Genomic DNA, 27,624 nt, shown 5'->3' on the forward strand with positions numbered 1-27,624 from the left:
TGGGTTTTCATTTTCCAACTGAATCAAAATCTCATTTCATTATTGAGAACGGAGGAGGCATACCAATCCAGAATTACGTACACGTTGGTCAAAACTACGAAAAATAGTGGGTTTTCATTTTCCAACTGAATCAAAATCTCATTTCATTATTGAGAACGGAGGAGGCATACCAATCCAGAATTACGTACACGTTGGTCAAAACTACGAAAAATAGTGGGTTTTCATTTTCCAACTGAATCAAAATCTCATTTCATTATTGAGAACGGAGGAGGCATACCAATCCAGAATTACGTACACGTTGGTCAAAACTACGAAAAATAGTGGGTTTTCATTTTCTAACTTAAGCGAAATCTCATTTCTTTATTGAGAACTGAGGAGGCATACTAATCCAGAATTACGTACACGTTGGTCAAAACTACGAAAAATAGTGGGTTTTCATTTTCCAACTGAATCAAAATCTCATTTCTTTATTGAGAACTGAGGAGGCATACCAATCCAGAATTACGTACACGTTGGTCAAAACTACGAAAAATAGTGGGTTTTCATTTTCCAACTTAAGCGAAATCTCATTTCTTTATTGAGAACTGAGGAGGCATACTAATCCAGAATTACGTACACGTTGGTCAAAACTACGAAAAATAGTGGGTTTTCATTTTCCAACTGAATCAAAATCTCATTTCATTATTGAGAACGGAGGAGGCATACCAATCCAGAATTACGTACACGTTGGTCAAAACTACGAAAAACAGTGGGTTTTCATTTTCCAACTTAAGCGAAATCTCATTTCTTTATTGAGAACTGAGGAGGCATACTAATCCAGAATTACGAACACGTTGGTCAAAACTACGAAAAATAGTGGGTTTTCATTTTCCAACTGAATCAAAATCTCATTTCATTATTGAGAACGGAGGAGGCATACCAATCCAGAATTACGTACACGTTGGTCAAAACTACGAAAAATAGTGGGTTTTCATTTTCCAACTTAAGCGAAATCTCATTTCTTTATTGAGAACTGAGGAGGCATACTAATCCAGAATTACGTACACGTTGGTCAAAACTACGAAAAATAGTGGGTTTTCATTTTCCAACTGAATCAAAATCTCATTTCATTATTGAGAACGGAGGAGGCATACCAATCCAGAATTATGTACACGTTGGTCAAAACTACGAAAAATAGTGGGTTTTCATTTTCCAACTGAATCAAAATCTCATTTCATTATTGAGAACGGAGGAGGCATACCAATCCAGAATTACGTACACGTTGGTCAAAACTACGAAAAATAGTGGGTTTTCATTTTCCAACTGAATCAAAATCTCATTTCATTATTGAGAACGGAGGAGGCATACCAATCCAGAATTACGTACACGTTGGTCAAAACTACGAAAAATAGTGGGTTTTCATTTTCCAACTGAAGCAAAATCTCATTTCATTATTGAGAACGGAGGAGGCATACCAATCCAGAATTATGTACACGTTGGTCAAAACTACGAAAAATAGTGGGTTTTCATTTTCCAACTGAATAAAAATCTCATTTCATTATTGAGAACGGAGGAGGCATACCAATCCAGAATTACGTACACGTTGGTCAAAACTACGAAAAATAGTGGGTTTTCATTTTCCAACTGAAGCCAAATCTCATTTCTTTATTGAGAACTGAGGAGGCATACTAATCCAGAATTACGTACACGTTGGTCAAAACTACGAAAAATAGTGGGTTTTCATTTTCCAACTGAATCAAAATCTCATTTCATTATTGAGAACGGAGGAGGCATACCAATCCAGAATTATGTACACGTTGGTCAAAACTACGAAAAATAGTGGGTTTTCATTTTCCAACTGAATCAAAATCTCATTTCATTATTGAGAACGGAGGAGGCATACCAATCCAGAATTACGTACACGTTGGTCAAAACTACGAAAAATAGTGGGTTTTCATTTTCCAACTGAATCAAAATCTCATTTCATTATTGAGAACGGAGGAGGCATACCAATCCAGAATTACGTACACGTTGGTCAAAACTACGAAAAATAGTGGGTTTTCATTTTCCAACTGAATCAAAATCTCATTTCATTATTGAGAACGGAGGAGGCATACCAATCCAGAATTACGTACACGTTGGTCAAAACTACGAAAAATAGTGGGTTTTCATTTTCCAACTGAATCAAAATCTCATTTCATTATTGAGAACGGAGGAGGCATACCAATCCAGAATTACGTACATGTTGGTCAAAACTACGAAAAATAGTGGGTTTTCATTTTCCAACTGAATCAAAATCTCATTTCATTATTGAGAACGGAGGAGGCATACCAATCCAGAATTACGTACACGTTGGTCAAAACTACGAAAAATAGTGGGTTTTCATTTTCCAACTGAATCAAAATCTCATTTCATTATTGAGAACGGAGGAGGCATACCAATCCAGAATTACGTACACGTTGGTCAAAACTACGAAAAATAGTGGGTTTTCATTTTCCAACTGAATCAAAATCTCATTTCATTATTGAGAACGGAGGAGGCATACCAATCCAGAATTATGTACACGTTGGTCAAAACTACGAAAAATAGTGGGTTTTCATTTTCCAACTGAATCAAAATCTCATTTCATTATTGAGAACGGAGGAGGCATACCAATCCAGAATTACGTACACGTTGGTCAAAACTACGAAAAATAGTGGGTTTTCATTTTCCAACTGAATCAAAATCTCATTTCATTATTGAGAACGGAGGAGGCATACCAATCCAGAATTACGTACACGTTGGTCAAAACTACGAAAAATAGTGGGTTTTCATTTTCCAACTGAATCAAAATCTCATATCATTATTGAGAACGGAGGAGGCATACCAATCCAGAATTACGTACACGTTGGTCAAAACTACGAAAAATAGTGGGTTTTCATTTTCTAACTTAAGCGAAATCTCATTTCTTTATTGAGAACTGAGGAGGCATACTAATCCAGAATTACGTACACGTTGGTCAAAACTACGAAAAATAGTGGGTTTTCATTTTCCAACTGAATCAAAATCTCATTTCTTTATTGAGAACTGAGGAGGCATACCAATCCAGAATTACGTACACGTTGGTCAAAACTACGAAAAATAGTGGGTTTTCATTTTCCAACTTAAGCGAAATCTCATTTCTTTATTGAGAACTGAGGAGGCATACTAATCCAGAATTACGTACACGTTGGTCAAAACTACGAAAAATAGTGGGTTTTCATTTTCCAACTGAATCAAAATCTCATTTCATTATTGAGAACGGAGGAGGCATACCAATCCAGAATTACGTACACGTTGGTCAAAACTACGAAAAACAGTGGGTTTTCATTTTCCAACTTAAGCGAAATCTCATTTCTTTATTGAGAACTGAGGAGGCATACTAATCCAGAATTACGTACACGTTGGTCAAAACTACGAAAAATAGTGGGTTTTCATTTTCCAACTGAATCAAAATCTCATTTCATTATTGAGAACGGAGGAGGCATACCAATCCAGAATTACGTACACGTTGGTCAAAACTACGAAAAATAGTGGGTTTTCATTTTCCAACTTAAGCGAAATCTCATTTCTTTATTGAGAACTGAGGAGGCATACTAATCCAGAATTACGTACACGTTGGTCAAAACTACGAAAAATAGTGGGTTTTCATTTTCCAACTGAATCAAAATCTCATTTCATTATTGAGAACGGAGGAGGCATACCAATCCAGAATTATGTACACGTTGGTCAAAACTACGAAAAATAGTGGGTTTTCATTTTCCAACTGAATCAAAATCTCATTTCATTATTGAGAACGGAGGAGGCATACCAATCCAGAATTACGTACACGTTGGTCAAAACTACGAAAAATAGTGGGTTTTCATTTTCCAACTGAATCAAAATCTCATTTCATTATTGAGAACGGAGGAGGCATACCAATCCAGAATTACGTACACGTTGGTCAAAACTACGAAAAATAGTGGGTTTTCATTTTCCAACTGAATCAAAATCTCATTTCATTATTGAGAACGGAGGAGGCATACCAATCCAGAATTACGTACACATTGGTCAAAACTACGAAAAATAGTGGGTTTTCATTTTCCAACTGAATCAAAATCTCATTTCATTATTGAGAACGGAGGAGGCATACCAATCCAGAATTACGTACACGTTGGTCAAAACTACGAAAAATAGTGGGTTTTCATTTTCCAACTTAAGCGAAATCTCATTTCTTTATTGAGAACTGAGGAGGCATACTAATCCAGAATTACGTACACGTTGGTCAAAACTACGAAAAATAGTGGGTATTCATTTTAAAAACTGAAGCAAAATCTCATTTCATTATTGAGAACGGAGGAGGCATACCCATCCAGAATTATGTACACGTTGGTCAAAACTACGAAAAATAGTGGGTTTTCATTTTCCAACTGAATCAAAATCTCATTTCATTATTGAGAACGGAGGACGCATACCAATCCAGAATTACGTACACGTTGGTCAAAACTACGAAAAATAGTGGGTATTCATTTTCCAACTTAAGCAAAATCTCATTTCTTTATTGAGAACTGAGGAGGCATACCAATTAATCCAGAATTACGTACCTATAGTCAAAAGTTTAATTGAATCTATAACAATTTCCGAGACGAAAGGTCAAGAATTGTAATATAAAGATAAAATATAGAGGAGGGGGGGTGCTACCTTTCGGTATGAATACATACGGGATATACGTCCCACGGTAATATAATTCATTCGTCACTCCTCCCACGCAATATTGAGCTAGACTCCGGTCGGGGAAATAATAACGGTAATCCTCGGGGGCATTCTCCGGGGATCTCGGCAATATCGGCACCGCTGACAAGTCTAGTCCCGGCAAGCGTGTCTTCGGCGGAGGACCAACGGGGGTTGCTAATCCCTTTTCGCTACATTATCGGCTTCTGTCTCGGTCGAGCCTGATTTACATTTTCGACTTTTCCCTCGCAATTTTGTAAAGCCCTTAATCCCTCATCCTTTTTCCTCTCCCTCCTCTCGCATTCCATTTTGGATCGTACGGCATTTCCGTGTCGAGCCATTGCTAAAAAACACACCACATTTTTTATAATAAAACTTTTTAGGTAGTTTTAAAAACCATTTTAATTATTTAAATTACCCTTATTTACAACTGAAAGTAAATCTTGGTGGAATTATAATAATTGGTTGACCTTCGTCCAGACCCTGGTTGAGATAACCAGGGTAACATTGCCCTTCTCCCAAGGTCGTTTGTATTCTTAAAGAAATTATCACATTTTAAAACATATTTATAATATTCTTGTCTTCTATTGGAATCTTAGGGGTATGAAAAGGCAGTTTATGTTATGAAAATATTTTCTAAGAATAGAATGAAATTAAAAGAGATTTAAAGGCCTAGGTTTTTTTCTGCCAGTCACCCTTTAAATTTGCTTTCCTTCCAAACAAATACCCTGGTGGTAGGCCAACAGCAGAACACGTTGGCCTACCACCAGGGTATTTGTTTGGAAGGAAAGCAAATTTAAAGGGTGACTGGCAGAAGAAAACCTAGGCCTTTAAAATGGTTTTAAAATTCACAATTTATTTATTTATAAAATTCAACGTCCCTTCACTTCTACTACCTTTCCTAAGTAGTCTAGATACAATATTATCAAATTTCTATCATATAGTCCCAGCAATGTGTAACTGAAAAATGGCGTAGGCAGGCGAAAGGCATTGGCCTATTGGGCTTATATTACACAGCGCGAGCCATTCGAGGGGGGCGTAAATACAAGGAAAAAGGGGGGGGGTAGCGGAGACGGGTGCTGAGGCGTTCACTGCTAATGGAGGCAACCAACGCGGAGAGTTCGAAACAATGGACTTCTTGATTAAGGCCGAGGCTTATTTTAAAAGATAGTTCCCCGGGTGGGAAGCGGAGGAGGTCGCGAATAATTTATCTCTACCTGAGCCCAGCGAGATGGCGCCACTAACGTTGCCTCTCCATCATTCCACGCCCGACGACTCCCGCGCGACTCAAGCCCGCCGTCACCGTCGCTGTGGCTAAAAAAGCCAGCCTACGAGGTTTCTCCCGCCCACCAGGTGACCGCGACCAGAACGCTATAGAACGCGTTAAGTAAGGTTCCGACTCATAGGTGTCGCTTGCGCTATTTCTTGCCCTCTCCTCCAGGGTCATTAGTTCACCCTTCCGAGCCCCGCGAATAATTTAGATCCACCCGAAATAAAGGACGCCGAAGCGATAAAGAAAAGTACGTGGCTTTTGCGGGAGCTGGTGCGCCCCCAAATCGACCTGTTGTTTAGCCAAATTACCACACAGACACTCGGAAATAAGGATATTTTGGGACGAAAAAGTCCAAACGCTGAGAATACTTATCGACTTAAAATAACGGCACTCATACTTTACGGCTATAGGGGAATTCTTTGGCAGTTTAAATTGCTTAGCGCTCGACGTTCTTATTGGTTATTTGTGGCGATAAAATATTCCTTTCAGTTTCGAAAAAAAGAATATTTATTTTATAGAATTACTTTCTTCTTATAGAGTGCGCTCATTTCTAAGATCATTAACTTTCGATGCTTCAATTCGTATTGAAAAACCCCATCTATCCGCGAGAAAGATAACTACTAACGACTTTACTGGAGAGCGTGGTGCCATCTATTAATTGCAAAGGAAGCTAAAATTCAAAAGAGCGAAACCATTAATAATTATTATAACTAGACAACTTTTACTCTACTTAGTGGACTTTAACCTAAGTTATATATCCGATATAAATTATAATAAAAATTACTATAATTTAAGTTATTGACAAAGGACCCCGCACACGGCCTATGGAAAAAAAACTTCCGGCCAATTTTGTTGAAATTTACAAATTATGTACTACCGACCACGGTGAACTAATATACTTCTGGATTATTCAACAAATATTATTTGTTTTTCCGCTAGGTACCTTCGAAAAAACCGATTTTGCCTTTGGAAATATACTGTTAAGTTGTCCACGGTGAGAGTCTTCCAATTTAAAAAAATCTTTCTTCGCGAGGCCGACGTTACAATATAATGATCAAAACGTTACACAGCCTATGATATTGACTATTTTTCAGACCATTTTTGAATAACACATCCAAAATGAATTTTACGTGACAATTGTTTAAGTGATTAGACTAAGTAAAGAGTTTAATTGTAGTATTTCTTTTAATTATTATAGTATCTGCCATCCCCCTTTTCTTCCCCCTAATCATTGGCTTCAGTTCAGTTCGCCCCCTGGTTAGAACTCGGTGTACTTTCGTATGTACTAAAGAAGGGGGACCATTTCGTACTGCTGGACTTTATCCGATTGGAATTTAAACTATCCAAGCGAAACCTTGATTGTTAAAATAATTAATAATTATTATTATTATTGTTATTTTAAATGTAAATATAATTTAATCATCACTAAAGCTGTTATAAAATATGTTCGTACTTTAAAAATTATATATTAATTATCAATACTTAAAATTAGAATGCAGATGGCGCTACTAATGGCCTCAATTGCCAAGGCGCAAATAGTGCGAATTTTTAAGAAAAAAATTCAACAATTCATAAATAGATGGTGCGTCGAGTACCATAATTATTTGCAGTTCGCTTTTGAATTCTAAGTTGTGTAGATAAACAATGGCCATAGCTATCGCTTAGATAATTTTAATTAATGCTCCGCCAATGTAATGTAGTTTGCGGACCCCTTTTTTCAAAGGTAAAATCCTAAATATTTCAATAGCTATAAATCATTTAATATAATAAAGAGAAGAAATACTACAGTTAAACTGTTTACTAACGTCTATTCATTTACACAATTGTCACGTATCCAGCTTTAGCCTTAAAATTCATTTTGGATGTGTTATTCAAAAACGGTCTGAAAAATAGTCAATATCATAGGCTGTGTAACGTTTTAATCATTATATTGTAACGCCGGACTCGCGAAGAAAGATTTTTTTAAATTCGATGATACTAGCCGTGGACAACTATACAGTATATTTGGCAAAATCGGTTTTTTCGAAGGTACCTAGCGGAAAAACAAATAATTTTTGTTCAATAATCCAAACGTATATTAGTTCACCGTGGTCGGTAGTACATAATTTGTAAATTTCAACAAAATTGGCCGAAATTTTTTTTTCCATAGGCCGTGTGCGGGGTCCTTTACGAACGAGCTAAACAACGCGAGGGGTACTCCGCCTTTTGGGTCAAAATGTAGCTTGAGCATCTTCTTTTGATTTCGAGGCTAGCGACATCTGTTGGAAAATGAGCTAATTCACGCCGAGCCGCCGCACTTGCTTTAAGTATAACTATTTATAACACGTTTTACAAAAATTAAAGATATGCTAAAGTTTGTCGAGTTCATGGCTGTTGTTCAATGATTTACAATTTTGACTTTTCCTGGTAAGAGAGAGGTGACACGCGTAGGCTTTTACACTAAACTTTGACGGCCTTTCGTCAAGGCAAGTTGCTATTGCATTCTGAAGTTACAATTTAAACTTTTATGCATCGAGTATTTCGTATAAACATAGAGAAATAATAGAGGAGACGTTAAGAGGGGGATTTCGCTAGGAGCCCGGGTGTTTTCTGGAGTAGAGGAAAATTCGATACAGGTATTCTTATAAAAAACATTTAAACCGGCAAATTTGATATATACATTATAAATATATTTTAAGGAATTGGGTTCAATAAGCAGTTTTGATGGGATTTAACATTTACTGTTTGAATATCAGTACGGTTAATAGCATCAAGCCATTTTAGGCATTTTTCAATGTTTAGTGTTGGTTTTGGAACAGGGTAAAAGGTTATATTCACTGATTTCTTCGAATTTTCACGGTTCTTACACAACCGAAACAAACAGTATTTTTTCCCCATTACAAATTATTACTTTTAAAATAATTCAATAAATAAGTATTAATAATTATTACTTGTTACTAATAACAAATGATAGTCATTACTAATACTTGAAAGTGTTAGCCTTGGCCATAAAGAAACTTTTGAAATAACTCCTTTCACTATTTTTATTCAGAGAGGGCGCCAGCTGGCCAACGTTTTGTAAAAAGACCCGGGTTCTTTCCCCTTTTTTGTCGGCCCCCACTTTCCGGCTAACCTCTACGCCCAAAAGGTTTACTTAACCACTCCTATATTATTTCTCTATGGTATAAACATCACGGTCTAGGTAGTTATTTATATATAATCTTGAACAACAGTAATGAAATAAATAAACAAATAAATAAATAAATAAACAAATTAATAAATAAATAAATAAATAAATAAATAAATAAATAAATACGAATGCATTGATGAGTTGAAGGTGAATTTAAAACTGTAATAATAAGCCGTAGTCTATGTCCACAATTTTATTACAATGTTTGGAAAATTTACTAAATTAAGGCTAGTTTCAGATTACACCCTTCCAGAAATTTCCTTCAGAAGATAAGATTTTAATTATAATTGAACTTTCATTAAAAGTAGATCGAAGTGGGGTGATAACGCGAGTAGTTGGGACCAAGTGCATTCTAGATCCGCCATGGCGAAGTGTTGGCTAGAAAACGGGGCAAGAAAGGAGAAAATAATGCTCAGGATTGAAGATCCGGCGCGCAGCCTCCGAGAGTCCCGTCCAGCGACGCTAGCGACATCGGTTGAAAGAAAGAGCCAATTCACGTCGAGCCGACACTGGCTTTAAATCTCTAGACTTATTTACAACTTAAGGGGGAAGACTACAGTGGTCATTGTATACTTTCGCGCTATTTCAAGCGGAACTCTTTTAATTTTGTATTTTAACTTATAAAATTAATATTTAGGTGTAGAACAGCCACTTGTTTAGTGCTTAAAATAATTTTGACAATTTAAAATTTTAAAATAATTAAGGTATTACGTTTTAATTCGGACCCCCAGAGATAAACAAGTTGGGCAAGCGCCCAAACTACCCTTTAGTTAGGACCGTATATCTCGTTAACTATTAATATTAGAATTATCAAAATTATTTTAAGCACTAGAGGAAGGTTCATCCTAATAAGAAAAATATAATTCAATTATGTAATAGTTAAAACAGAAACGTTCAGCTTGAACGAAAAAGAGGCTTTTACTGTATTCTTCCCCCTTAAACCCGCAAGAATCGTGAAATAAGGGAAACTCGTAAAAATGAATCTTCATTCCGGAACCATTTTCCGTTTTACTGAACGAATCTTTGTTTTGCAGGGTGTGACGTACCCAGCTTGCCACGGCATCTGGCGTCATTGGGCGCCGCCAATGGAAAGAAGTCGATTGGCTACGTTAGCCTTTTGCGGTACGGGACATTTCTAAAACACATTGATAGATGGCGTCTTTTAGGGAATAAAATGATGAAACTTTTTAATATCGTTTCCAGGCTCGTACGCGGGTGCTGTGGTAGGAATGCCGTTATCAGGTATGCTCACGGATTACATCAGTTGGCAGGCTTGCTTCTATTTCTACGGTAAGTCGTGTTCGAGCGAGTGCGTCACAGTGTTGCCAGATTGTGGGAATTTTTGGGGTCCCTTTTGGCTCTGTGGGGAAAAGGTAATTTTTTTTTCAAAAACGTTGATTTTGTGATAATTTTCATTTCTGCGGGTATGTTTTTTTAATTTGACTATCAATAGAAAGCCCGAAATTATCTAGAGCAGTGTATTTTAAATAATCTAAAGGAGGCACCTCCTAATACTACAATCAATCAATGAATAGGCCTAGCAACCAAAATGTTTAAAAATTGTAATTTCAAAAAAAAAAATTTTAAAGTTATTTTTCCAAAAATTTGAAAATTATGGCATGTTTTCCGTTGAGTTTTCGTTGGGGGCGGGGCTAAATAGGGGGGTGGGAATTCGTGGGAAATTTACTATCCAGCAATGGAAATTTTGACTTTCGAACATTGGCAACACTGGTGCGTCATAAGGCATTCCCATTAAAAATGGCTTCGTACCGTGAACAGGGGCAGCGGGATTAGTGTGGTATATATTCTGGATGTGGTTATCATTCGAAAAACCGACCAGACATCCGACAATAACGCAAGGGGAGCTGCTCTACATCGAGAACAGCTTAGGAAACGTAGTCCAAACGTCACCAACGGTAAGACCAAATCCCGAACTATTAATCCCTAAGGTATACTTAAGCCAGGTTCACACTTACCCCTAAAATCGATTGGTTTTAGATAAATAGTTTTCAAACCACGAGGAATCGCTTGGTTTTAGATAACTAGTTTTCAAGACCACCATGAGAAATCGCATGGTTTTAGATAACTAGTTTTCAAAACCACCATGATAAATCGCATGGTTTTAGATAACTAGTTTTCAAAACCACCGTGAGAAATCGCATGGTTTTAGATAACTAGTTTTCAAAACCACCATGAGAAATCGCATGGTTTTAGATAACTAGTTTTCAAAACCACCATGAGAAATCGCATGGTTTTAGATAACTAGTTTTCAAAACCACGGTGAGAAATCACTTGGTTTTAGATAACTAGTTTTCAAAACCACCATGAGAAATCGCATGGTTTTAGATAACTAGTTTTCAAAACCACCATGAGAAATCGCATGGTTTTAGATAACTAGTTTTCAAAACCACCATGAGAAATCGCATGGTTTTAGATAACTAGTTTTCAAAACCACCGTGAGAAATCGCATGGTTTTAGATAACTAGTTTTCAAAACCACCGTGAGAAATCGCATGGTTTTAGATAACTAGTTTTCAAAACCACGGTGAGAAATCACTTGGTTTTAGATAACTAGTTTTCAAAACCACCATGAGAAATCGCATGGTTTTAGATAACTAGTTTTCAAAACACCGTGAGAAATCGCGGGGTTTTAGATAACTAGTTTTCAAAACCACCGTGAGAAATCGCGTGGTTTTAGATAACTAGTTTTCAAAACACCGTGAGAAATCGCGTGGTTTTAGATAACTAGTTTTCAAAACACCGTGAGAAATCGCGTGGTTTTAGATAACTAGTTTTCAAAACCACCGTGAGAAATCGCGTGGTTTTAGATAACTAGTTTTCAAAACACCGTGAGAAATCGCGTGGTTTTAGATAACTAGTTTTCAAAACACCGTGAGAAATCGCGTGGTTTTAGATAACTAGTTTTCAAAAGCACCGTGAGAAATCGCGTGGTTTTAGATAACTAGTTTTCAAAACACCGTGAGAAATCGCTTCGTGTTGGTTCGGGAAGCAACTCGTCCAAGTCGGTTCGCTTAGAATCGCTTTCAAATCGACAAGGCGGGGAAGTAAAATTGCTCGTATTTTCAAAAATAACGGGGAAAAAAATCTAAATAATGTCAAATAATATTACTGTATGTATAGTAAACATGATCAACTAATTGTTTTGGGATGCATTTTAGTATTTTCAAAATTCTGGTCGTAATTTGAAATGGCGATGAGCCTTGGCTATAAGCGAACCGGGGTGAAGCGATTTCGCACGTGTGAAGCAAGAATTATTTTCGGCGGTCAAAACTGGCATTCAAACTGACCTAAACTGGGTTTTAAGCACTAGTGTGACCGTGGCTTTATTGTATTAACGTTTTCTTTAAACCGGTCTCAGTTGAAAACGACGCCTTGGAAATGCATGTTCACCTCCATGCCAGTGTACGCCATCATCGTCGCCAATTTCTGCAGAAGTTGGACGTTCTACTTGTTACTCTTATCCCAGCCGACCTATTTCAAACAAGTCTTCAAATATGACGTTGATAAGGTATGGTTGACGTTATATTTGCTAGTATTGGTGAGAGTTAAAAGTACCGATGGTTTTTTTGTGTCTAGTCCGGGCTTCTGGGAGCGCTGCCACACTTGTTGATGACGGCGGTAGTGCCCATTGGCGGCATAATGGCCGATCACTTGCGGAGGAGAGAGATCTTGACCACGACGTCGGTTCGTAAAATTTTCAACTGCGGAGGTTTCGGCATGGAAGCTATCTTCCTCCTGGTAGTCGGCTGCACTCGAAATCCCACCATCGCCATTTTGGCGCTCATCCTTGCAGTAGGCTTCTCTGGATTCGCCATTTCCGGTAAATACGTATACTGTACTTTCCAAGAACAATCATTTCTTTTGGTACTGTATCTTTTGGTTTAATAATAATAATCAGCTAGGCTAATACCCAATGCACCACCTTAGGCCTAAGTCATCGAGCGACTTTTAAAGCCATTCATTCAGGGTGCCCGGGTTTCAACGCGACGGAGGGTGGTGCCAAGCGAGCCAACAGCTCCCTACTTTAACTATTACCGCTAACCTCTACAAGTTTTTATGGAAAGGGAAAACCGAAGAACTCGGGGGAGAAAACCCTTTAAACCAGTGGGGAGATAACTTGCAAACTCAACGTGGAAGGAGTTGTTCCGAGTTTTGACCCAGTGCCACAATTTGGTATCGAACCCGGCTCCTTTTTCTGCGAGGTGAAAGTGCTAACCACTCCGCCACCCCACATTATTTAACCGTTGCCTACGTTATTACACAGATACGATAGAACCTAGTGACCAAAGTTGGCAAATTAAAATGCCAGAAATGAATTGAAGAACTTTAGGGTACACGGACCTTAATAATTACATAGGCCACGATTAAACGGAGTCTAAATTCGGTTTTATAAGTATCGTCTGATATGAGTATCGAAGTTCCATTTTTCTCCATTATGTATCATTAGGTGGTTTCTTTTCGCCTGTTCTCGGAGTAAAAGTGTACTCTTTTTACCCTAAGACTTTTATTCGCCTGTTCCGGGATGAGAACTACCCCGCCCCATAATCTATTCGCTTTTTCCGGAGTAGAGCTCTGCGTAACAGATAAATGAACTGTCAAAATTTCGATTAATCGTAAATATTTTGGTTAACTGTTTATTTATGGATATTATCCATGGACAAACAACGATTTAACATGCAAAAAATAAATTATATTTTCGGATAATTGTAGGTTATGGATAAAAATAAAATATGTGGTTAATTTTTATCCAAACGCCGAGCTCTATTCCGGAGTATTAGGGCTACTCTTTTTACTCCTTCTGAAAAGGAGGTGTAAAGAGAGTAAATTGGATTTGGTCGTCTGCTAGCCAGAATTTATCTACTGAAAAGGCCACAGGGAGCCATTTTGGAAAAACGTTTTTACACCAACTCAAACTATTCGCCACCACAGAATCGGAGTAAAATGACGTCATAGCGTTACTCTTACCCTACTCCGAAATCCCGGAACAAGCGAAAAGAAATCGAGGAATCGCGTAAATTTGCACGCAGTCTCTTAAATTAAAAAAAATAGCACACAATAAATTTAACATAAACACATGACCTCCCGTATTTTATAGAATATCCTATTGAGAATCTTTGTAATAGACGCTTAAATAAATCATGCTCGCCGGAAATCGCCAAGAAGTAATATCTCCAAGAGCCAGACCCGCAATGTATTGTTTATATAGTGCTGGTTGAAATAATGGAAACTTTTAACCTGTAAACAGAACGTCGTGTTTTGCCAAGCCTTGATATGTCAAAAAAGCTACCTGCTTAAAAGGGAACGCTTGTTGTTGCCGTCAAGGAGCAACAAACACAAGGAGAACGCAGCTAGCCTTTAAACACGCTAACGCACTGTTGCGTACAAATTTCATTGGACGAGCCTTTACGCTGCACGTTTTACGGGCAGGGATGAAGACAATTTGCGAATTTTCCCCTTCCCACGACAGCAGGAGCTAAATCGTCTAATCAATAAAAAATGTACACCAGAAAAGGCACGACTTTTGACAGGTTGCTTCTAGCTGCCGTAAAGGTGAAAAATTGTCATTATTTTAACAAGAACTATATAAACAGTGACATTCAGGTCCTGGCTCTGGGAAATATTACTTCTTGGCGATTTCCTGGTAGGATGATTTATTGAAACATCAATTCTAACATCATACTCGTAATTATCGAGGAAATTATTTCGAATATTATGAATATAATCCTAACAACTAATAGTAAAAATGACTCCACCTGCCGTGATAACCCCTACAACAATTATTAAGAGTATACAACTAGAGCAGCTGCAGTCCCCCCCCCCCCCCCCTCGGGAGAGATTTCAATTAAGCTAAAAACAGAGAGCGATTGCAATCGCGGGAAAATGATTGTAAAAGACCTTTTTGGTGGGGGAAAGGGGAGGGGGCCCCATCCGCGATGAAATAGGGCGATAAAAGCTTGGCCTTCCCTTTTAAAAACAGTCATCCCATTCTGTGACGTCATCCATTAGATGAATGTAAGAGGCGCCAGGCAGAGAAAGTAACCGTCAGGAGCAATTCCGAGCAGGGAGCCACGCGCCGCCGACAGAGAGAGAATGGAGAAAGGAAATGGAGAGGTCGGGAACCCGCGGCTATCGCGTCTCGCGATCAACATTCTCCGCCGCCATCAAAGGCGAGGAGAGAAACTAGCGTCGCGCCTCGCAAACCGTACCTCGTCCGCCGCCTACGATGGAGATTCCAGGTTGCGGTCACGACGACCGTCTCGCGTTACAAGCCGATCGACGCTCTTATATTCCATACCGGGATTGCTCTTTTCCGCGACGAGCCAACTTGGCATCGCGGCTGGAAAGCGGGGGCCCTTCTTAAAAGGCCGGAAGTGAGAATCGAGCGACGCGCCTTTGACAATGCTGACACATAAGGGAGGCAATCACTTTCGCCAGCCCGTAGTGGTCCGGCAGATTCGGTTATGCCCCCTTTTTGCCCCAGGGAGGGGGCCGCGATGGGGGTTGCTTCGTTTTAGCCACGAATGAGACCTATCGACAGATAACATCCTACTTTGAGGGTGTCACCCGTCACCCCCCGCCAGAGCACCCTCTACATCTGTCAGTTCTGTCCTTGTAAGCAAAACGCCCCGTGTTGGGCTTCTCCCCCTCGCGTCACGCGGAGATTTTGATGAAGTCGCTACCATAACGCCCCCCCCCCTCCCTCCGCTTCTCTCGGGTTCTTTATTGGTATCGACTGCCACCTAATAACAATAGGCGAACAGGTCACCCCTAAATTCCGCAAAAATTACTTTTATATTGGAAACTATATAGCGTAACTAAAGGATCATATTACTCGTAGTATATTTTCAAAGTATACATTCCGTATAAATGAAGCCCGATTATTATAGTAAATGTCTAAATTGATATTGTAGTTGATTATTTATGAAACTTTATATTGGAAAGCTTTGATGAAAAATTAGGTTCAGTTCGTGTATTCTTCATAATCTAAATTAACGTTTTTTTTTACCTAAACACTTCTACTTGAACCAATTGAATCTAAACCGGGATTCTTTGGACTTTTCAAAATAAAGTTTCAAAAAAAAAGAACGGGCATTCGTAGACTTTAGAAATTTAAAAATCAACTTGGAAATCCTGAAATCCCATGCAGTGAATTTCAATTGAGAGTAAACTAAGGGTGGGATGTCGTATTGGTTAGCACCTTCGCATCGCTAAAACTGGAATTGTGTTCGAGCCCAGTTTGTGGCACTAGTTAACGAGGTTTTCGCTAACTAATTATTATTACCCAAATTCAAGAATATGCCACTGTTTTTGGATTACCAAAATATTTTTTGTAATTTGAAATCCCGTTTACACAAAGTCCTCAAAAAATGGTGTTTAAATTCCATTGATAAATAAACGACTTACGACTAAACAAACCCTCAAAGAAAGTGAACTAAAGGTGTTTCCGACTTTTGAATAAATTAGAACCATACGAAAATAGATTTTAAATAACTATTCGGTAACTGCTGCACAAACGGTAAAAAATTGTAAACCGTATAATCAGATTTATAAATACGTCAAAGGAAATACGTTATAAGGCAGAATGTAGCTATATTCAGAATATCCCCCGAAGTATTTATCCCCAAGGAAAACATCACCCGAAAGTAGAGAGATCAAATTATTATTTTATACTCGGATTTCTTCTGTGACGAAGTCGAAACTTTGCTAAATGAATATTTTATGATAGAAACATTGGCGAAGGGGAGGGGGGGAGCGAGCGAAGAGCGACATTGTCACCCCCCCCCTGATCTTCTTCCCCGCTCTTAACAAGGCCATGAAGCTGTTCTTAGGATGACACCGGGGGTTGATACCACCATAAACTCCCCCCCGCGATGAGGGTGGTTTACTACACGGAGCGCCGCTTTCAATGCCGGAGTTCCTTCTTTTAATAGCAATATCACTTATTCAGGGGTTTATTCGGTACAGAGCGCCCTCTCTGTGTGTGTCGGTGACTCACTAGCGATAGAGGAGGGGGAGGGGAGGGGGCAGAGTCCCTCTAAAAGAAAAACAACAGTGCCTAGTTATACCCGAAGACGCGATGAAAAATGCATCAGCTTACTTCCTTCGTACAAAACTTCTCTTTACGTTTAGCTGAAAGAATGAATTATATATGGTCATTTTTATAGCTATCCAATTTTTTATTCATTTTACTTCTAACCGCGTCACGTAAATTTAAAGATATTTATTTTTTTTTTAAAGAAATTTCATTATTTAAAGTTTAACCGTTTTCACCCGTTGTATAAATTTCAACTTCAAAGTAATAAAATTAACTGACATTTTAATAAACTACGAAATACTTTAATGGAGCATAAAATAAAAGTAAAAGAAAATTATAAATTTCAAAACTGGAGAATCATAATAGTGTAGTTTTCATTTAATCTATTCAAAAGTAGTTTTAAAAGAAAATTTAAATCATTTGGAACGATAAATAAATTTGGCCTAATTTTGGCCTACTAACGCCTGTAAAGGTGTTCCACTTTCAATACAGTGGTGTTCAGGGAGAAGCCTACAATTTTAGACCCCTTTGAATTTCTGAAATAATCATTTTGGAGTCTTTAAAAAAATGAGTAGATCGCCTTTTAAAGGGAATATAACCTGCAAAACAATATTTATGGAGCTGCAAACGTTGGTGTTCCACACCAAATACCAGAGGTTATATTCCCTTTAAGATTAGATTGGCGTGTTAAAGTTGCTCCTTGTCAAAGGTGTCTGCAAAATCACTGGAAATAATATTCCAACGGTAATGCATTTCTCCAGGAATCGGGAAGTCCACCCGTATAGATCACCTATGTATCAAAGCCAAGTTTTATACACGAAAGTTGGGTCCTCGAGCCCCCTCCGCACACGTGTATATGAAAGGAGGAGTGCGAAATTCCTATTTGGCCCACAAGAGGGAGCCGTTAATATCCGTATATTGAGTTCCGGCATAATACGCGAGGCTAAATACGGTGAGAGGGGAGAGGGCCATATTCCGCTGAGACTGCGAAAAAAGGCCCTTTCCAACGACGCGGGCCGCCCCCTACCGGGAAAGTTTCGAGGCGGTAATACGAATTTCATTAAAGCAGAAATGGGCCGGGAGGGGGGACGGTTTTCATTCGTTTTTAGTCGCCCCATTTGCATAATTTCGTTTATTAGAAATAGAACGGATGTTCAGTGTGTGTGTTTATAAATATATAACGGATATGTTGCGTTGTATGTGCAGGTTTCAACGTGAACCACTTGGATATTGCTCCGCGATACGCCAGTATACTCATGGGTCTTTCCAACGGCTTCGGAACGCTTTCCGGGATGATCTGTCCCATCGTTGTGGAGAAACTCACCACGAATAAGGTAAATTAATGTGGTACACTACTCTTGTACCGTGTACAAAAAAATATCTATATGTTACAAATAAACCTTAATATTTTATACTATCGAAAACGAGACGAAAATCGTACGTCTCTGACTTAAACTCATCTATAGGGTGTTTCAAAAGGTTATGCAAATATTTGAAGGAGTTGTAGGGGGTGAGTTGAGAAGTATGCCTGTTTGTTTCTCATTTTCCTACGATGAGTTAAAAGAGCGCCAGAGAGCTTCAAAGTGTGGCCTACTAGCCCCTGGAAGTAGGCTGCAACAAGCGCGAAACCAAGCAGCAGGGAAACGCGAACATTAAGGTTTGGGTTCGTGTGATAGGTAAAAAAGGACTTTGTAAACAAATCGAGGTAACCATCGTAAAAAGTAAACTTAAACAGTATTTAAAGTCCTTGCTGCTTGTTGCAGCCTACTTCCAGGGGCTAGTACGCCACTCTTTGAAGCTCTCTGGCGCTCTTTTAACTCATCGTAGGAATATGGAGAAAAAAACAAGCATACTTCTCAACTCACCCCCTACAACTCCTTCGCATTTTTGCATAACCTTTTGAAACACCCTGTCTTATTTGGTTTCTATCAAAGCGCATATAGGTCCCTTTTCCATGAGACTTACGACTTGTTAAAACGAGGGTGCCCAAAGGGATTATTTAGATCTTGAAATGGGCTATCTCGACCTTCAAAATGGCTATCTCGATCTTCAAAACGTTTATTTCGATCTTCAATAAACTAACTACTATAAACAAGGCTATTCAACCTTTAAAATGGCGATTTTTATCTTCAAAATAGTGGTCTTTTAAATTGTAAATTTGGGCACCCTTGAGTTAAGGCATGGACCAAGAATGTAAAGGGACTCACGGTGCACGCGTTAATACTGGGAATAGGAAAATCACGGGTAATTTTAGTTCAATGTGGACAAACTTGACGTCGCTGAAGTCGATTTCCGGCGTAGTTTCATAGAGAAGATCGAGCGTTCACGTTCAATCATGGTCATATGATCATGGTTCAATGTCAACAAAATGGCACCGTTGTTGGCGGTTAAATGATTAGGCTTAGTAAGTTTTTGACCTTTTATTTTTGAAATTGGGCCTTTAAAAGTTTAAGTATGGTAATTAATCATTGTGTTAAGTAAAAATAACCAGTAAGCCGCGTATGACTGAGGTTTTTAATCAAATTTATTGGAATCCGTTTAATTTCTTAACTTAAACAATTTAATTAACTAAGCCTAACCTAACTTTCTCGCACGTACTGTCTCCTAAGCCCCAACTCGCAGTGATAGTTGAGCAGAATTCTTGAGGCGCTTCAAAGCAGCTGATGTACCTCAGTAACCCTTCCGATTTAGGCCGTGTCGAAATATCGGGAAAAGTTAGTCCCCTTCAATTCTTGGTCCATGGTATAGGCGTGACAAATTTAAAACTGCATTACCGCCCTTTAAATAAATGGAGTTCGATCGGGATTTCGGCCAGAGCGAGACGGTGGCGCCACTCGAGAAATACAGGTTCAGTCGCCCACTAAGGCTCCGTTAACTTGGCACGCCATTGTAACAAAATTAAATAAAAAATATCAGATAATATGGCACCCATTTTGCACCATTATGCACCACAAACTAAAATTTTTGCACCAAACCGGTTTAAGAGAAAATTAAATTTGAAACTCGGCGGGCCAAGTTAACGCTGGTACGCCACTTTTTTAGTTTCGAATTCTAATGTTCCCTATTGTATGGCACATATTTTGCACCATTCGGCACCACCATTTTTAAATTTTGCACCAAACCAGTTCAGGTGATGTAGGACTTCGAAGACCGGCGGGCCAAGTTAACGGCAGTTCGCCATGACCTTATTTCAAGAAACCAAATAGCCCATCGTTAACTTGGCCCGCCGGGTTTCAAACTCAATTTTCGCCTAAACCGGTTTGGTGCAAAATTTAAAAACTGGTGCTAAATGGTGCACAATATTTACAACACGATGGGCTATTTGGTTTCTTGAAATAAGGTCATGGCGAACTGCCGTTAACTTGGCCCGCCGTTCTTCGAAGTCCTACATCACCTGAACCGGTTTGGTGCAAAATTTAAAAATGGTGGTGCCGAATGGTGCAAAATATGTGCCATACAATAGGGAACATTAGAATTCGAAACTAAAAAAGTGGCGTACCAGCGTTAACTTGGCCCGCCGAGTTTCAAATTTAATTTTCTCTTAAACCGGTTTGGTGCAAAAATTTTAGTTTGTGGTGCATAATGGTGCAAAATGGGTGCCATATTATCTGATATTTTTTATTTAATTTTGTTACTATGGCGAGCCAAGTTAACGGAGCCGCCAAGGCTACAAGATCATTAATTAGCAAACTTCTCCAAAGAAAGTTTCCTTCTAGAAAAATGCAAATGAATGGGCGTCCATTGACAAAAAGGAGCCTTCTAAAAATAGTTTTAGTGACGAACGAAAAAGAAGTAGGAAGGGATTTGGAAAATCGCACCAAAACATCGCGCTAAGCCTCGGCAAAATAACGCGTCTGACGTCATTTTCTACAAAGGGGTAAAAAAGGCGTAGAAGTGGGGGGGCGTTAGGAACGATACGTCTTCCGGCGGCGTGCCAATCTGGCCGATTGCTGGCGGCCTTTTAAAAGAGCTCTATAGAAAGGGAGAGAGAAACGACTCCGAGGCTTAGGAGGGTCGCGCCGGCCAAAGCTTTTAGAAAAGACTATCAAACATAGTGCTTCTTTAGCCCGAAGCGACTCGAAACGGCTTCTTCTAATAGCAGACTGGCCCGCTCCGCTACTGTCACAATAGCCGCTGTCTCGAGCGCTTACTCCATTACCTAAATGGAAATATCTGACGCTGCGAAGGGAAACGCGTTAAAGAGGGAAGACAGATTCCGAATTTCATATACAAAAGGGCTCACTGACGCCATCTATTAAAACCGCCGGGAAGTAGCCCTCGTACTAAAAAAAAATCGGAAAGTTCCACCTCGACTTATGGCTTTACAGTTGTACGGGAAGCGAGGAGATGGTAAAGTTTGCGAGATCCGGTCAGTCGGGTTGTGACTCGCCACTCGAGTTAAGTTTAGAAATAAACGCTGGAAGTCGTAAAACGAACCATTTCGGCATTCATCAGCGTTTAGATTTCGCGGAATTATCTCCGGTTCTATCGCCAATTTCAGTCTTTTACACAAGTGAGATTTCGCCTAAGCCCGTTTAGCAATTACCGTACATTTCCGAAACGCGCGTTTGCATAATTTCGTTAACGAGCTTTTAAAAGGACTCTTCATAGAATTAACGTTCATTTTGGGTAGACAAACGGGAACGTTCATCCCAGTTTATGTTTTGTCCTTTTTGAGGGTAATTAACGGGTTAATATTTGGGAATATATCACTAAATACAGGGTCGAAGTCGTAGTCTCGTAGAATCGCGTTAAGCCTCGGTCTGGGTTTTAGAGTGAATCCTGGAAATAAGGAAGTTATTTTGGATGGCGGCGGCATATAGGTTCGTCGAGTTTAGCAGATAACTTAGATAAGGCTCGCGAAGGGATGAATGGTTGGGCAAAATTTAAGTAAAAAAAATTGATGGGAGCTGGGTTGAACCGCGAATGGCGCTGAGAATAGACCCTTTTAAGGGACGGTAGGGGGGGGGACACACCAAAGAATGGATTCGCAAAGAAAAGCAGGGGGGAACTAGTCTCGAAACGGGAAGGAAAGTCATTCTAGCGGAAGTGACTATTTCTATTCGATAGAAATAACCTGTTTCCACACAGATCGATAGATGGCGGTGTTTCTAGCGAGCGCCGCTTTGAATACTGAGTTTCAGAAACCGCCCTTAATGGTCTAGACTAGACGCGTCTGCAGTATGAGATAAACATCAACCATATTAAATGAAATATTGAAAAAATGTAGGCGTAAAGAAGGCTCGAAATCGCGGTCCATCGCGCTAATGTAGGAATCAAATAAATAAGAATAAAAATGAGTTTCTGATAGTGAAACCTAGGAGCAACAAACACAGCACCTCACACAAGGAGAACGCAACTCGTCAACAGTCGTCTATTTTCTTGCGTACATTTTTCATTGGTTAGACGCTTTAGCGCCTGCTGCCATCGGAAGGGGAAATTTCGGAAATTGTCTTCCCTCCCACCCGTAAAACCAGGGCCGTGCTTAGAGGTCTTGCGGCCCCGGGCGAAATGCATGGGCGAAACTGACACAATGTGACTGTAGCGGCCCTCCGGTATATACGTCCCTATGGTAAAATTTTAGCGGCCATGGGCGACCGCCCGGCTCGCCACCCCCTAAGCACGGCCCTGCGTAAAACGTTTAGCGAAAAGGCTCGGCCAATGAAATTTGTATACAACACTGCTCGACGTGAATTAGCTCTTTTTTCAACAGATGTCGCTAGCGTCGAAATAAAAACAAGATGCTTAAGCTACATTTTGACCCAAAAGGCGGGACCTAAAAGTACCCCTCGCGTGATTAGCTCGTTCGTAAATTATAATAATTTTTAACAATACATTTTATGTAGGATATATAATTTAGGTCTACTAACTGTAAGTAGAGTATAAGTTGTCTAATTATAATAATTATAAATGTTTCTCTGACGTCGTTGTTTTTGTCCATGTCAGTTACAATAAGTGGTAAATATGGCAAAAAGTGGCAAATAGTGACTAATAATCAGTAAATGCATTTAAATGATGTAAATAATATCTTTCAGATATGTAGGATCACTTACATTTCACAAATAACCATTAAAAACACCTTAAAGATATATAGCAGACGAATTCAAACTCAGGAAAAATCGTTGCAAAATAGCCAAAAGAAATAACTAGATTGGGCTATAATTGAGTTTCTAGCCCAAAACCTGGCAACTTATCCAGTATATTTGTCTAAAATAGCACAAATATATTTTTCTTTAGTATGTTTTTTTATTTTTATTAAATTTTGGCAGATTAGCCAGTAAAAGTACTATTCGCCATGTCGGTATTTAGCACTTTTTGCCACATTATTTCTGACATTTACCACTTTGGAACACTGTATCACAACGAGTTATAAATACGGGTTGGTTTATTTTTTGGTCTTAGAGCGTGGACGAATGGCAAACCGTGTTTCTGATCGCCAGCATCATCCACTTCACGGGGGTGGTGTTCTACGCGCTGTTCGCGTCAGGAGACAAGCAGCCGTGGGCGGAGCCGCCGGGAGAAGAGGAGGGCCCGTCTTGGAACCCGCTGGAGAACGCCTTCAAAGAGGGCGCCACCACGGCGATCGCTAACGAAGCGTCTCAGGAGGTGAACGCCCCCATGTCCGCCACAAAACAGCCAAGCTACGGCGCCACTGAGGACGCCCCGCCCCCCGTCTTCGGAACGCGACAAGAATACGTACAATCACCCCCCACGGACAGATATATGCACGGGGGCATCGAAGAACGAGAATTCTGAGATCAAGTTTTGTATCGGTAAACGCTAGAGAGAAAAATATATATAATAATAATAATAAAAATAGAATGATCGCTGGGCGGGTTTGGTGGGAGGGAGGTGAAAACGACGATAGACCAATCACTCCCGTTTAGCATTTACATTTACGAGCGAAGGGCCCGCCCCTAGAGGCGTAACCGATAACCTTCTCGTAAGTCTCGTGGCGTTTCGCCACTCCCTCGGCAAAATCAAATCGGTTTTTTTGAAAGGGTAGTTACCGTATTTTTTATTAAAATCATTTTATAAACGAAAAAAAAACGATAAAACTCTTAGTCGTTCCTAGTCAAATATTAAATGCACTATATAAACGTTTACGTAGGTAAATTATATAGGAGTTCAAGGTCATTCAAGGTCACCTTGCGAAAGGCTTACAGTTCTTCGAGGTTACCTTGTACCGTTCTAAGGAAGTGTCCGCGTTAGAGTCCGCCGCGTATTGACCAATCATATACGTTTCTAGAGGGCCAAGAGCCAGTGGGAGGCGCGTCACTGGCCGTTGAAACCATCTTCATTTCTCCCTCCCTCCTCGCGAAAATTGAAAAAAAAAAATACCATTGTTTCAAAAGCAATATTGCAAAGGTCCTAAAAAGCGAGTTTAGGCCTATTTATTATAAAAATGACAAAAAAATGTCAGAGGGTTAGGTGGCAGTCTATTGTGATTTTCATAGAGATTTTAATTTTAAAAAATTTCATTAAAAAACTTGTACTCGTAATTTAAAAAAAAAACAAATTTGGTGTGTGTAAATTAAAAATTATTTAAAAAATATATAATGTAAAACGTATATGAATTGTTGGAAACATATTTGAAGTATTAACAAAAAAAGAGGAAAAAATGAACCATTATTGGTGCTACTTATATTAGCCTCACATTGACATAATTCAGAGATTAAAAAATCATGTTGTGAAATGTTTCAAAAATCACCTTGTAAAAGGACATGTTTTCTTTGATAACATTCCATTTTTATAACGTTTTATGTGTACTAGATTCAATCGCGGTTTTTGATCATGACAGAAATACTGGAAAAAAAACTGTAGTTAGAGCAATATTTTTCATAGGATTAATTTAAAAGTTAAGAAATCGAATATTACGTACAGGGAAAGAACGAAAATCGGAACTGTAATAATTATTGTATCTAAATACCTCGCGGCTGATAAAACTAAATCGGACCGGTAGAGCAGACGACGGACTAAAGCGAAGAACGAATGACAAAAATTATTGTAACAAGGTAACAGCGCCATCTCTCAAAAATAATATTTTCAATTTCCGCAGTGTTGCCTTCGCTCTACGTAAAATCGCCATCGTTTTAATAGGATATTTAAACAAGCAATAGTCATCTTTGTCATTATCAAATATCGCAAATAGCTTCATTGTATAAAAACATTATTTTTCATTAATTTTAATATTATTTATCGTTATATACTGAGAGTTTTAATGACGAATTAATCGCGGAAGTCGAGTGAAAACCGAAATCAGTCCACGTAATGTCAAATTTAGAATATTAAAATGTAGCTGTACCCGACTAAGGCAAAAGAAAATTCCTTAATGTCAATAATAAACATTAGAGGCGCATTCGGCGCTGCGGGATTTTTAAAAATGGATGGTTCCTTAGTGCCTGTGACGCCATCTATGGCCATTTTTTGAAACTTGGGTCTGTGATGTTGTAATGTTCCGAAACAATGTTATTATAAATTTAAAGAAAAAAACCAAAACGTGTAATATGTCAGGTTTTTGTGCTTATTTGTTATTTTACTAAACAAAATTATAATACTACCCAAATATTAATATATAAATGTTATAAGTTAGAAACGTTTATATAAAACAAAATCCCGAAAATATTATTGTAGAAAAATATGTAGATAAAATGTTTTCACTTAATTGGTGTGGCCAAAAATTAAATATAACATATATTAAAAAAAATACAAAATTTAAAGCCAAAACGTTGTATCAACAGTGTTGCGATTAAAGACAAAAAAGTTATAAATGTTATTAAATAATTACGTTTTCGGGACCCAAGAACAGGCGAGTTCTTTTAAATATAATATATAGACACAGGTAAAGATTACTTAATTTCTTTTTAAAAAAAATTATAAATATTGTAATTTTTATTAAATTATTGAAAGTATGATATTTTTATAAGCCGGAATATATAAATTGGTAAAGTCAGATTATAGGTTATTAACAGATTCTTTCAGTCAAATCTCGGTGATTCGGATAACACATACGGAAAAAGTTACGATTAAAGAGGAGATAAAATGTTAGCAGATAGATGGCCCCGCTTCTTATCGTCCGCTCCATCAAAGAAAGTCAAAACCATTCGTAAGAAAGATAGACTAGAAAGAAATATTTCCACGACATAGCCACATTTTAGTTAACGAGTGAAACAAGGGCGCCATCTCTTTTTGGTTTCAAACGCAAATTATATTTCTTTTTCCGTAGATATTATCCGAAATTATTTTTGGGGGAGTTAAATATTATTTTATCAAAAAGATGTGCTATAATTTCTACATTTTAATCGCTACTATATATCACTAATAGGGGGTTTTAAAAACATAGTTTAAACTGTGTAATAAATCATGTTTAGGACATGTCCTGTAATTTTACTTTACAAAATTAACAGATTGTAAGCTTGGTGTTAAATTTTCTTTAAAATTTTAAATGTCTATGGTGGAAATGAAAATCAAATAACTGTTGAAAAAAACATTAATCTCCCACTAAACTTAAGAGCAGTAAAATACCAACTAAATATGTCAAATAATTACAATAGAACTGTGCACAAAACCAAATGGAGTAAAATCAATGTATTTTGATGGTAAGGGCTCCGCAAACGAATCATATTATGCCATCATTAAGTGACCAAAATTCGTGAAGAATGTTTCAAAGATACGGTCTCATATATCTAAGTACTGTAAAAATAGAGAAGTGTTTTAAAAAATATTACTAATTTGGAAAAACGACAACGTCGGTTTTCGGAGCCCTTGCCCACTAGAAATCGTTTACAGTAAATTTTAAGTGACATATCAAGAGTTGGTTTAAAAATGAAAGAAATATTGCTGTTACAAGTGTTGGTTGCCATACCAAAATTATTTTACACAAATTATAGCGCGACGCATTTTAATTTATATAACAATAAAATGTTTCATTTATTCATCTGTTAAATTGATTTAAAAAATAAATATATAGTTTAGATCAAAAAAGTTATGGTTTTATTAATTTTTGCCAGTTGTTAAAGCTCTAAAATTTAAAAGCAAAAAATCTTCACGAGACCCGAAAAACTATAAAATTTAAAGGGGAATTGTCACCACCCTAAAATTGGTTAAAAACCATTTAAATGGATAGAGGACGTCCGAAAATGGTTTTACAAAATATTTCGTGTTAATATTTCCAGTATTTGATTTATTATAAGCAACCGAATTTCGTGTTTTATCCCCCCCGACTCGAGAATCTCAGAACCGCTTGGTTGAACCTACCCGCAGCGCCATCTCGTGAATGAAAAATTATTTTCCCATGTTTTATCGTTTTTCGGTCGGAACTATCGTCTGCTACGACATTCTCTTTGGCTTTTTAACCGAGTTATATTCGTAGATTGTAGTTTATCGTGTTTTTAAAATGCCTTACACGCCGCCCTTTCTC

General features: G+C 38.3%; 1 protein-coding gene across 5 annotated transcripts in view; it reads left to right on the forward strand.

Moving 5' to 3' along the window:
- The window catches only part of LOC149948132 (vesicular glutamate transporter 1-like), a 129,125-nt gene extending 102,001 nt beyond the window's left edge, over positions 1 to 27,124 (forward strand). For 3 of the 5 annotated variants that reach the window (XM_090173018.1, XM_090173019.1, XM_090173017.1), the window contains exons 6-12: positions 10,184 to 10,271; positions 10,353 to 10,439; positions 10,929 to 11,065; positions 12,528 to 12,677; positions 12,746 to 12,989; positions 18,411 to 18,538; positions 23,607 to 27,123. In XM_090173018.1, the coding sequence (XP_090029144.1) occupies positions 10,184 to 10,271; positions 10,353 to 10,439; positions 10,929 to 11,065; positions 12,528 to 12,677; positions 12,746 to 12,989; positions 18,411 to 18,538; positions 23,607 to 23,960 (1,188 nt within the window). In that variant the 3' untranslated portion in view covers positions 23,961 to 27,123. Of the gene's footprint in view, positions 1 to 10,183; positions 10,272 to 10,352; positions 10,440 to 10,928; positions 11,066 to 12,527; positions 12,678 to 12,745; positions 12,990 to 18,410; positions 18,539 to 23,606 lie in introns of all 5 variants that reach the window. The other 2 variants (XM_090173016.1, XM_090173015.1) reach the window with 1 other exon arrangement.
- The last annotated feature ends 500 nt before the right edge of the window (positions 27,125 to 27,624 follow it).

Source organism: Leiobunum rupestre, chromosome 4 (assembly GCF_980474605.1).
Source record: "Leiobunum rupestre chromosome 4, qqLeiRupe1.1.hap1, whole genome shotgun sequence".
Lineage (NCBI taxonomy): Eukaryota > Metazoa > Arthropoda > Arachnida > Opiliones > Sclerosomatidae > Leiobunum > Leiobunum rupestre.